The sequence below is a fragment of the Pristis pectinata genome, chromosome 20 (assembly GCF_009764475.1).
Source record: "Pristis pectinata isolate sPriPec2 chromosome 20, sPriPec2.1.pri, whole genome shotgun sequence".
In the NCBI taxonomy this organism is placed as follows: Eukaryota; Metazoa; Chordata; class Chondrichthyes; order Rhinopristiformes; family Pristidae; genus Pristis; species Pristis pectinata.
The window spans coordinates 30717237-30729409 of record NC_067424.1 but is presented as its reverse complement, the minus strand read 5'-3'; the positions used below and the strand labels follow the sequence as shown (position 1 = coordinate 30729409).

The following is a 12173-nucleotide window of genomic DNA, read 5'->3' as shown; positions in this document are numbered from 1 at the left end:
AATTAGAGATAGTATTAAATCAAAGCAAAATACTTGTAATGTTGCCAGAAGTAATAGTAGGCTTGAAGACTGGAAGCATTTTTAGAACTCGAAAGAGGACCAAGAAATTAATAAGGCATGATAGAATACGACAGAAACACAAAAATGGACTGCAAGACATTCAATAGGTGCACAAAGAGAAAAAGATCAGTGTGTCCCCTTACAGACAGAGGCAGAAGAATTTATAATGGGAAGAAATGGCAAAAGGATTAAACACTTTACATCAGCCTTCACAAAAAACTGCCAGACATATTAGAGAATCAAAAGGTCCAACTGGAAAGGAAGAGAAGGAACCAAGCATTAGTCAAAAACAAAGTACTAGTGGTTGGTGAGCTAGAAAGCTGATACATCAAGATCCAATGACTTGCATCTCAGAATTCTGAAAGGGCTGTCTCTGGAGGCGACGGATGCTCTGGTTGTCATCTTACAGAATTCCACTGATGCTAGAATTGTTCTTACGGACTAGAGGATAGTAAATATGACCCCACTGTTTAAGAGAGAGAAAATGGGGAACTGCCAACCTGTCAGTCTGGTGCTAGAGAAAATGCTTAAATCTATAATGAAGGACAGAATAATAGTACACTTTGAAGAGAGTAATAGGATTGAGAGAGACAATGTAGGTTTATACACAGGAAATCATGTTCAACTAATCCAGAACTTTTTACAAGAAAGTATATGACTACTACAATATACAAAGGCGAGCCTGTTGATGTGGTGCATTTGGATTTTTGAAAAGGCCTTTGATAAAACAAGATTAGGGCAGATGGAATTAGGGATAATATACCGACATGAATTGAGAATCGATTATCAGACAGAAAACAGTGGGAACAAACAATGTTCTCAGGTTGGCAAGCTGTGACTAGTAAAGAGGAAGATGTAGAGGCTTTAAAGGGATGTGGACAAGAATATGGCAATATAATGGATAGAATATATTGTGGAAAAATGAGTTATCCACTTTGGTGCACATAACAGAAAAGCTGAGTATCTATTAAATGCTGAGAAATTGGGTTGTGTTACTGTTTAAAAGGGACCCAAGTGTGCCTGTATTTAATCACACATGCAAGCACAGCAAGCAATTAAGAGGACAAATGGATGGTTAGATGCAGCGATCAACCACATCTAACCTTGCATGCCTTTTTGGTTTCCTTTGTTTAGATTTATGCCCCTGGATCTGCAGTTCATCAATTTTAGCACAAGATTTGAATACAAGCATAAAAGGTGTCTGCAATTGTACAGGACTGTACATGCTATATTGCATACTATACATTGAGTATTATATGCAGTTCTGGCGTTCATACTCAAGAAAGGATGTCCTTGTCATAGAACATGTGCAGTGAAGTTTCACTGCACTGATTCCAGAGATGGCAGGTTTGCTATACAAGGAGAGAACGAGTAGACTGAAATTATATTCTCTACTATTTAGAAGAATGAGGCGAGATCTCATCGAACCACACAAAATTCTTAAAAGGCTTGATAGGCTAGATACAGAAACGATATTTCCCCTGGCTAAAGAGTTTAGCATCGGGGGAACAGATTTAGAATAAGGACTAGGCCATGAAGGACTGAGACGAGGAGAAATTCCTTCAGCCAGAGAAGGAAATGGAAATTCTTTACCCCAGAGGGCTGTGGAAGTCAGTCCCGTATTCATTCAAAGCAGTGATCAATAGATTTACAGAGTGATAGAAAGATACAGCTAGGGAAACAGGCCCTCCAGCCCAGAGTCAACCACTCTTTTGCACTAATTCAACACAACATTTTTTTTTATTATTCTTCCTACATTCTCATCATTATCTCCCCATTCTCTACATTGTCTCCCTGGATTCTACCACTCACCTACACATAATTTACAGCGGCCAATTAACCTACCAACTCTTTGGGATATGGAAGGAAACTGGAGCACCCAGAGGTAACCCACACGGTCACAGGGAGAATGTACAAACTCCACATAGACAGCACCCAAAGTCAGGACTGAACCTGGGTCTCTGGCACTTTAATTTCTGAACATTAAGGGAATCGTGGGATATAGAGATAGTGTTGGAAAATTGCACTAAGGTAGAACATCAGCAAGATCTTGACAAATGGCAGAACATGCTGATCAGGCCAATTGGCCTACTCCTAATTCTTATGTTCTTTGAGCCTGATCTTCTATCTCAGCTCCTTTTTCCTGCATTATCCCCACATCCCTTAATTCCCTTAATATCCAGAAATCTATCGAATGTTGCTTTGAATGAACTCAACAACCAAACTCCAGGACACACCAAGGTAAAGCATTCCAAAGATTCACTATCGTGATTGAAGAAATTTCTGATCTCAGTCTCTAACAATCTGCTCCTTAATCTGAGACGGTGGTTAAAAACTCATCAGCCCGGGGAAAAGATCCTCTTGGTATACAATCTGTCAAGCCTTGTGAGGTTTAAATTTCAAGGAGATCTCTTACCATTCTACTCAACTCTTTAGAGAATGCAAGCCTTGTCTACACAATCTCTCCTTCCACAGCAAAACCACCATTCCAGCAACCAGTCTGGTATACATCTTTGTTGACACCCTCTATGCCAAGTATATTCTTTTTCTATGTAAGCAGACCAAAGCTGCATGCAATTCATCAGGTGTCATCTTCAAGGCACTAGATAATTGCAGTGAGGCATGTTTACACCTGAAATTAAATCTTTTCATTATCAAGGCCAACATACTATTTGCCATCCTAATTGCTTGCTGTATCTGCACATTGGTTTTTAGTGACTTATCTAAGGACACCCAGGTCTCAGCATTTTCCAATGGCATTTATGCTTTTGTTTTCTGCTCCAAAAATTGATGAGCTTTCATTTTTCTTTACTGTATTCTGTTACATTCTCACCCACACACTTAGCTTGTTCATATCCTCAAAGCCTTGTGTCATTCTCCACCCTCCTCACAATCTCACTAAGTTTTGCACCATCAGCAAGCTTGACAAATATGACATTTGGTCCCTTAGCCAAATTACTGATATAGAATAAGTCACATCTTCCCCACTCTTTGCTCCGTTTTTCAATTCTCAATCTATGCCTGTATATTACACTCAACTGCACATGCTATGAGCTTGTAGACTAATCTCCTATGTAGGACCTTATCAAGAGTCTAAAAATCCAAACACTGTTTCTATTGGTTCCACCGTCTATTTTACCTTTCATATCCTCGAAGTACTCCAATAGACAAGTTGAACATGACATCCATTTCATAAATCTATGACAACTGTTATAGGTTGTCCTATTATTCTTTGCTGGTTCTATTATGTCCTTCATTATAGATTCCAGCATTTCCTCTACTACTGATATTAGGCTAACAGGCTCTCTCCTCACTTTTTAAATAGTGAGGCCACATTTGCCACCTTTTGCAGGAACCATTAGAGTCCATAAAATGTTGAAAGATAACCAATGCATCCACCACCTCTATAGCAACTTCTTGAAATTGTGTGATACAGATCATTGGATGCTTGCGATTTATTGCTTTCTGTCTCACCAAACTTCTCATACTTTTCTTTACAATCATTTCTCGCAGTTCCTCATTCACATTAGCCCCATGATTCTCAGGTCTTTCTGGCAAAGTATTTGTGTCATTGTAGAGGAAAACAAAGCATTTAATTTTTGTGCCATTTCTCTTTCTGTATTTTAAATTCTCCCATAATTATCTCTTCCAAACATTAGAATATGATAACGGCAAGTCCTGATTTTCAAACTGTTGCAATTAATAGCCCTTTAAGATCAAAGGGAGGTTTGCTGTTGAGAAATCATGATAGTGGATCTTACTTCTGCTACACTTGTAAAGGAATTCTGGCTAAAATAACACATTATTAAATGTTTGAATGTAATGACAATCTAAACTTTAGTTTGTGACTATTTCAGTCACATAGCTATCAAATGTAATGATTTTGTCACTCCTAGCAACTGGTTACAGGAATCAAAGAACAGCTGAGAGTCTATGAATGGTACACGAGTAAACAAACAAGAATGTTAGCATTAAAATGGTCAGTAACAGCAAGTTACGATAAAATATTACAATAACTAAAATTAAACAAATCTTGGAACATCAGTAGCTATCTCAAAGGAAACACCTACCCTCTTCATCAGGCAGGTGGGGGAAAATAAAAGCAGAGAGAGGGAAAGGGGAATGCTTTCCCACTGATTAATACATTTTTTGAATATGAAGGGAATTAATAAATATAGGATATTAAGGGATGGCAAATTGAACCAAAAGATCCAAATGAATGTTGGTGCAGGTTTAAAGGACTGATGGTCTACTCATTCTATTATTTCTTATATTCTTAGTGCAAAGAATGGAGAGAATAGAATTTATCAAATTATCGAATCTACAATCCCCAGATGTATTTGGCACTGTACTTCGGCAAAGTACTGTTTAGTAAGGTAGGTGAAGGACAAGGTAGGTGCAATAATGTACAAATAATTTTTTAGAACAATGAAAAACAGACACAGGAAACTGTCAAATGCTTCTGGCATTGCAGACAAAAGGGAGACGCTGCCTGAAAACAAGCAGCTTTTAGACAATAGCCCAGATCTTGCTGGCCCACTCCCTCCATACCCAAGGTTATGTAAATGTAAAAATACAAGTAATTTAGAACAGACATCATTTTTAAAAATACTACTTTGCTTCCTAAACCTTTGCCTTACCAATGGCATTGAAATCAATGGTCCTGAATTCTGCACTAGGTATAACCTGGCACAAGACTCAAAATGAAATTAGAATCCGTATCCTATTGCATGGAAATATGCCCTTCAACCCACAGTATCCATACCAACCATCATTCACCCTTTACACTAATCCAATTTTATTCTCCCCACATACCCATCAAGTCTCCCCAGATACTCATCTACACATTAGGGGCAATTTACAGTGGTCAAATAATCTACCAACCTGCACATCTTTGGGAATGTGCAAACACATGGACAGCAATAATGGTCAGAATTGAACCTGGGTCACTGGAACTGAGACTGTACATCAACTAGCTGCACCATTATGTAATGCCGGGGAATCCCGCTAATACTGGGCTTTGTCACTGCACTCTACGTGGCATTCTGAAGCTGAAATTAAGTTTCAAATATCTAAAATGCCAAATCTTATTGCAATTTCAACAGCTAGACTCCTGCAGTTGGCAAAGCGCATGGAGCCTTTGTTATTCCTGTCTTGCTGTTCAAAGGTTACATTGTTCAGTAGTGAATCTTGCAGACAACAGACACTAAAAATAGTTAGTCCACTGCTGCTGGGGCCATGAAATTAATGTAAATTTTGATTAATACTATAAGCTGACCAAAACTACTCAAGAGGAGAACTAGATGCATTAATTATATAATTACTTATCTCTGCTGACAAACACAGAAGTTAGATAACTTTTACCAGAAGTGAGGATGCAACAGTTAAAAAGCTGAGAATTTAGCAGATGGTAATGCTGGAAATTCTCCAATTAGAACACCCAAGGCTGATTCTCAGGCTGATATTCACACCCAATCCTCTCAGGGGGAGAAAAAGAATTTGCCAATTACATCAACATCTGGCATTGTTTTGCCATACTGTTCCAACATGCATCTGATTAAATATCAAGTCGTTTAGACTCCACCTATACCTGACAATCCTGTTTCCATAATTGCAGTGGATATAGTTATGTACTTGTAACTTTTACATGCTTATTTAGCCCTTTTTCTCTTCAATATCAGTCATTGAAAATATGATGGAAGTTAAAAGTTCATCTACTAAAATCTGCACTTTTTAGTTGCCTGCAAATGCAAAGTAAAGATGCTTAAAAAGAACAAACAACAACTTAAAACTTAACTATAACTGGCAAGAGTAACTTTTATCACCCTTGATGACTACAGAGATTTTTTTAAAAAATAGATATGATTAACCTTGAGCTTCCACAATGGATATCCTGAATCCGGATCTCTGTTAAAAAACCTTGTCGTCTTTGTTCCTGCACTTAGCAAATACTCAGTAGGTAAACCTTGTGTTTGGGAAATATAACGAATCTGAAAGAAAGTACAGAAAGAGCAAAAATGAAAGTTTCTTCCAAATGGAATTTTTAAAAAAAATATACAAGGTTTTTGGAAAAGTCCCACACGTGGAAAAAACCCACCCCCACACATCCCTCCCACTCCCGAACAAACCTCCGCCCACAAAGTTTAAACACTACCGAGTTCAGCACACACCAACTGTACAAGCAGTCATTAGAAAAACAATTTGGAAACTTGCATTAATAAAGAAGGTCCATTGCTTTCACAATCATGGAGGTTAAAGCTGAAGCGCAGTAAAGAGAAAAATAGTTTGGACAATATCAGAAATGTAAACTTGTATTTATAATCATATCTCCCCAGACTCAGTGCATCCCATCGCATTTCACACTCAATTAACATTTTGAACTATAGTTCAGAAGAACGGAGGAAAAAAATACTGCCAATTTGTGTACAATATACGACAAACAGTAACAAGAAATAAGGTTATTTTTATTTCTCCTGATACAGACAAAGAACAAATGCTGCAAAAAAAAGCAAAGATCAAAATAGAATTTTATGTTTGCACTTTTCCAAAACAGATAATTTAGCCTCTACTGGGCAACAGATTCTGAAAGAACAAAGGCACATCCTGCCCAGATAACCCTGTAAAGACCTCTCACATCAGTGAGCTCTGTGCCAAACTGGGAAATGTATCTGATTGACTGGTCAAACAAATGTCTGGCATAACCACAGCAACTGCATTGTAATCATATGCAATGCTTCAGACTCAACCTCCATCTCCATCCCTAGATACATCCTGCTCAATTAAAAAGACAGACATACCCAAAGACAGCAATACAGTAGCATTTGGATGTGAAGAAGCCTTGCTATCCTTCATATTAACTCCAGAACCCATCAAGTCTCAAGTCATCAAGCCAAATGTGAGCCACGAAGTCTCCTGCTGATCATCAGTTATATTCCTTAAGCAGATAAGCTCATTCTTGCACTTAAGCGCCATTCTGAAGAAGAATCAAGGGGAAGCTAGACCACAGAATGTACTTTGGGTGGGGAGATCTGATGTCCAAAGCTTAAGTTGGTAATACCACTACTGACCCACTCCCTGAAGGAGATAACATGGGAAACCAAAAGTAACAGCTTCAGTCTTGCAAAGGTCACAAGGTCTGAGAACATTGGAGGGCCCAAGGAATAGTAGAAAGGTTGAAGCTCTCTCAGTTTACATAAGAGCATCCCACATATGTAGGTGATGCCACCAAGGACTAGCATGTATCAAAAAGGGTTGTGTTAAGATTGGGTTATTTAGACTCTCAGAGTGACACTGTGGAGCTCCAAGCAACTGGAAGCTCTTGATCACTTTTGTGGCTTGACAGCTCAAGGGTCAGCTTTTGAATCAGTATGCAGTTTGTGATATTGTGCAAGTCTGAAATTTCTTTTACGTGGTATGTATGCGTGTAAATGTTGAGGAAACTTGGGGCTTGATTGCGATTACTACTGCTGGAATTACAAGGGTACTCGATTAAGTTGAGTAGGAAGCTCAGTGGTGAAATAGATGTTTAATCATTTGATTAATTTTGGGTCATTCATGCATTTGTATAAGCTTTGGTCAGGCTCTATCTTTAATTTGGATAAATCATTGCTTTTAAAAATGTTATTTTAGGTAATAATTATGAAAGAGCTGCACTTATACTGACCAGGTTGAGTAAAAGTAGAACAGAACACCAGTAGTTCCATTAAGCTGTACTGCAAAGAAACAACCCTGAAGGAGAAGTGTATTCAACCTTCTAAAACTAGGATGATTTGGAGGAAAAAAGCAGATGTCAGTTGTATATAGGAAGGATAGTGAACTGCAGAAAATGCCAAATGAGCCTATCTTTTTAATGATGAATCCATGGTATTCTCATACTTGTCATTAGACACAAGCATGAAAGTAGAAGGGGAGACTAGCTGAAAGAGATAATTGACCTTGAAGGAAAGTAGCCTAAAGTTACCTATGCCCTCGAAGATCATCATGCAGTAGTGGATATTTTAATACAGTTTGTGGTGGTCTAGGCACATCCAACTCTGGATAACATATGCACCAGTACTGTCAAATTTACACCCCCTTGGCAAATTAGAGCCGAGAGCTCATAGTTTTGCTGGTTACTAAGATATCAAAGATGGAGGTGAGGAATTGTATGGTGGGAAAAGTATGTGTCCCCCAAAATGTTTATTTTAAATTTGAGGGAGGGAAAAACAATGAAGGAATGTTCTGAGATATTTGCCTTAAACTTATTATATTAATTCATTTAGGGTATTGAGCACAGTGTCAGAATAAGGAGTTATCTGTTTAGCAGAGACGAGAAAGAATTTCTTCTCTCAGGATAATAAATCTCAGAACTGCAGTTATTTAATATATTCAAGGATGAGAATGAGGAAGGTAGATTTTGTTTTACACAATAGGAGAGCTATGAGTAATGGGAAACAGACAGGAAAATACGGATCAAGCACAATCTTAGGATATATTACTGTTCCTATTTCTTATGATTTGAATATTTAAGAACAGAAGATTTATACAGTCACCTCTAATAATATTAATTGATGTACGTAACAGAAAACTAACAGCCATCAGTGCCTCGTGCCAAAAAGGTTGATGCAAGAAAATACAGATCAGTCACAATCTTAGAGCCCATTGCTGCTCCTGTTATTTATGCTCTTAATATTTAACAATGGAAGAGTAAATGGAATCATCTGCTAATAATATGAATTGACGTGCAAAACAGAAAACTAATAACCATCAGTACTTCACATCAGATAGGTTGATGCCAATAAATGCAGCCATCAGTTGTTTTAACTAGAACAAAAGCAAACCTGTTGCCAAATTCACATTCACTTACTGGGCTCAATTTCCCAGAAATGGAAGCATTAAGTGCAATACACCTACCTTATCTTAATTTTGGCCACTAGCTTTCTATGCAGTTCCTAAATAAACAGATGGTTTTAGTGATATTTGTATAAAATTATAAAACAACAGCACCAGCAGTTTTAGCATTTCTCTCACATTTATTAATTTATAAAATTTTCCCACATGACAATTTTCAAGTCAAAAACTGTTAACCCTAGTAGAACTTCTAAATATTGTGAAATGAAGTCCATCAAGAGTCTTAAAAATATTAAAGATGGAAGTTTAGTCAAACATTCAGATGGAGAAATTCTATGAGCTTGTATTTAAGCTGATACCTGTCAACTCAACAACAAGACTTGTATGCTGGGGGGTTTTAAGGAGCTTAAAACACTAGAAACAATATAATTTAGTTTCTTTGACTCAATAACTAACAAGTCTCATTTTCAATTCCCCCGCCTGTGCTGAGTCAGCTAATCTCTGGGTGGTAGCAGCAAAGTGGCCTTAAACATTTGCACATTAATAAGGGAAAACACTATCATACCCATCTATTTCCAGCTGCTTTGGAGGCACGATTCCATTTTTCATAATTGTTACCAAAAATAACAATTTTTAAAAAGCAATGATTTATCCAAATTAAAGATAGAGCCTGACCAAATCGTAAAGGACCTTTAATATACAAATGCATGAATGACCCAAAATTAATCAAATGATTAAACATCTACGTCACTGCTGTAAAGCTTCCTACTCAACTCAATCGAGTACCCTTATAATTCCAGCAGTAGTAATCACAATCAGGCCCCAAGTTTCCTCAATATTTACATGCATGCAAACCACCGTCAAAGAAATTTCAAACTTGCACAATTTCAACTGCATACTGATTCATTACTGATTCAAAAGCTGACCCTTGAGCTGTCAAGCCACAAAGGTGATCATGAGCTTCCAGTTGCCTGTCACTTTAATTCTCCATTCCACTTTGACCATCCTGCCTTTGACCTACTACACTCTGTTCCAGCAAAGTTCAATTTAAGATCATGGAAATAACATCTTATCTTTTAACAAGGAACATTATAGCCTTCAGGATGCAATATTAAGTTACATGGTTTCAGCTCACCGGCCTTTCCAGTTGGCATAAGAATTGGCCAGCTACAATAAAAGGTCAACCTATATCATTAATTTTTCTCTCCCCACAGATGCTGCCTGACCTACTGAATACTTATAGTTTACTCTAGTTCAGAAATCCAGCATCTGGAGTTTTTGATTTTCATGCAAAAGTTTCAATCCAGAGGAGTCCATGACCCATGTACATTTTAACTACTGCACAACGTAAATGGTTATAGACCAAACCTCAGCTTCAGCACTCACCACTCCACTCCCTCCCTTCCCCCCCTCCCCCCCCCCCATTCTCATACACCTTGTTTAGCTCTCCTCCAGACAGACCAGCTGTGATCAACCTCTCTCAGCCAGCACCACCACAACCTGTATCAAAGTCTTTTCTGGTCTCTCCCAATCACAGATATTCCCTTTGTTCTCTCCATCCCTCTCCCTTCTCTGCAACTTAATGTGTGCTTAATTTCTATTTTTTCTTTGCTCTGATGAAAGGTTGTCAACCTGGAGCATTAACACCATTTCTCTCCATACAGATACTGCCTAACACTGAGTATTTCCAATTTCATTTGTTTCGTTCTTTTCAATTTCAGATAAACAACATTTTCAACTTTTCCATTTCACAATTCAAGCCTCACTTTCTTCTGTGGTTTCTATGTATCCTTCAGACCCAACTTGTTATTCACCAATTCCTCTCTCACTCTGCACTCTTTAGTCATTTAATCTCTGCCTTCAACACCTTTTTTGTGCACTGTACCCCCAGCTCTTTTCTCTTCATCTTAAAACTTCATCCCTAAAAATTTTTCTCATTTCTGATTATGAGGATTACCAATTTGTTTCTTTTCACAAATCCTGTCTGACCTAAGCATTTCTAGCAAAAGTAGTTATTTCTGCAGTTAAATACCCACTCACACAAGTTAGTACAAATCTTCAAGATTTCTGTTGTTACTCTGCAGATCTATAAAGCACATGACAGATATGCCTTGATATACACTAACTGGCATTATCTGCTACAATTGAGATGAAAAATACAGTATGGTGTTATTCAATGCTGCTTAAAAACATGTTTTCTTTCTGCAAGAAATGTGGTAAACATGGAATGTCATAAGATCAGCAGCCTCAAAATGTGCTTTGTTAAACATTGTGCTTAACAAAGTAATGTAACCCAATGCTAATGAAAAGCTACAAATGGGAATTTGAAAATACTGTAAACTTTCTCAAAATGTCTTCAGAAACAGACATTGTAAACAACATTCCACGGGTATTTCACCTCTAGATGGGGCTAAGATCATAACATTACACAACAATATGGAGTAGCCAACGAAAAAATTAGTAACAGCCTTGGAATTATTAAAAGGTGAGAAAAATTAATTTACAACCGGGGGGGGGGGGGGGGGGGGGGACGCGAATGCTACATCTTTGAAAACAAAAAAAATTTAGAAGGCACTTGTGATCAAAAATAGCCAAAGGCAACCCCTCCCAAATGAATTTAATATGATTCAGAAGAGACAAATATTTAAAAATTGATTTTTCAGATCTTCTGTGACTTTGCATACCTGATCATACTCTGATGCACCTGGATATAATGGCCATCCCAGAAACATCTCTGCAATAACACAACCTAGAGACCACATGTCAATAGCTTCACAGAATCGTAGCCCAAGGATGATCTCAGGAGCTCTGAAACAAGAGGAACAAAATGTAATGTACCACTCACTTAAGATTGATATGCATTGCTTTGAAGTGTAATCACCATAATTTTTTTAGTTTAATCTTTTCAAATGTTCCACTGCCATTACAAAAGGAATTACAAACAGTCCCAGTAAATCAAATATTGTAACAGCCAGACATCTTATTCTTTTAAAATATTCATAATTAAAGCAATAAATGCTTCTTAAAACTTCAAAAATCAGTAAAAATTCAAGAAGAAATGAATGGGCTGGCAAATTAAGACAGTCGATATTTTTGTTAGAACTTCCCAAATAACTAATTTCTGTTTAATACAGTGCCAGAAAGTTCTGCAATTATTTTTAAAAACTTCAAAGCAAAATTCATTTTGGCAAACATTCACAAGCATGTTACATCTAGGTAAGGTCACAATATTCATGCTAAAACTACTGCTCATTTCCACCATTTGCCACAGTTGTGAACAAATA

At 37.5% G+C, this 12173-nt stretch overlaps 1 protein-coding gene across 5 annotated transcripts in view; it reads right to left on the bottom strand.

Moving 5' to 3' along the window:
- Positions 1-12173, bottom strand: part of LOC127580673 (homeodomain-interacting protein kinase 1-like) — a 90564-nt gene that overhangs the window by 37256 nt on the left and 41135 nt on the right. For all 5 annotated transcript variants that reach the window (XM_052034366.1, XM_052034367.1, XM_052034370.1 and 2 more), the window contains 2 exons: positions 11574-11697; positions 5931-6050 (listed from right to left, as the gene is read on the bottom strand). In XM_052034366.1, the coding sequence (XP_051890326.1) occupies positions 5931-6050; positions 11574-11697 (244 nt within the window). The remainder of the gene's footprint in view (positions 1-5930; positions 6051-11573; positions 11698-12173) is intronic.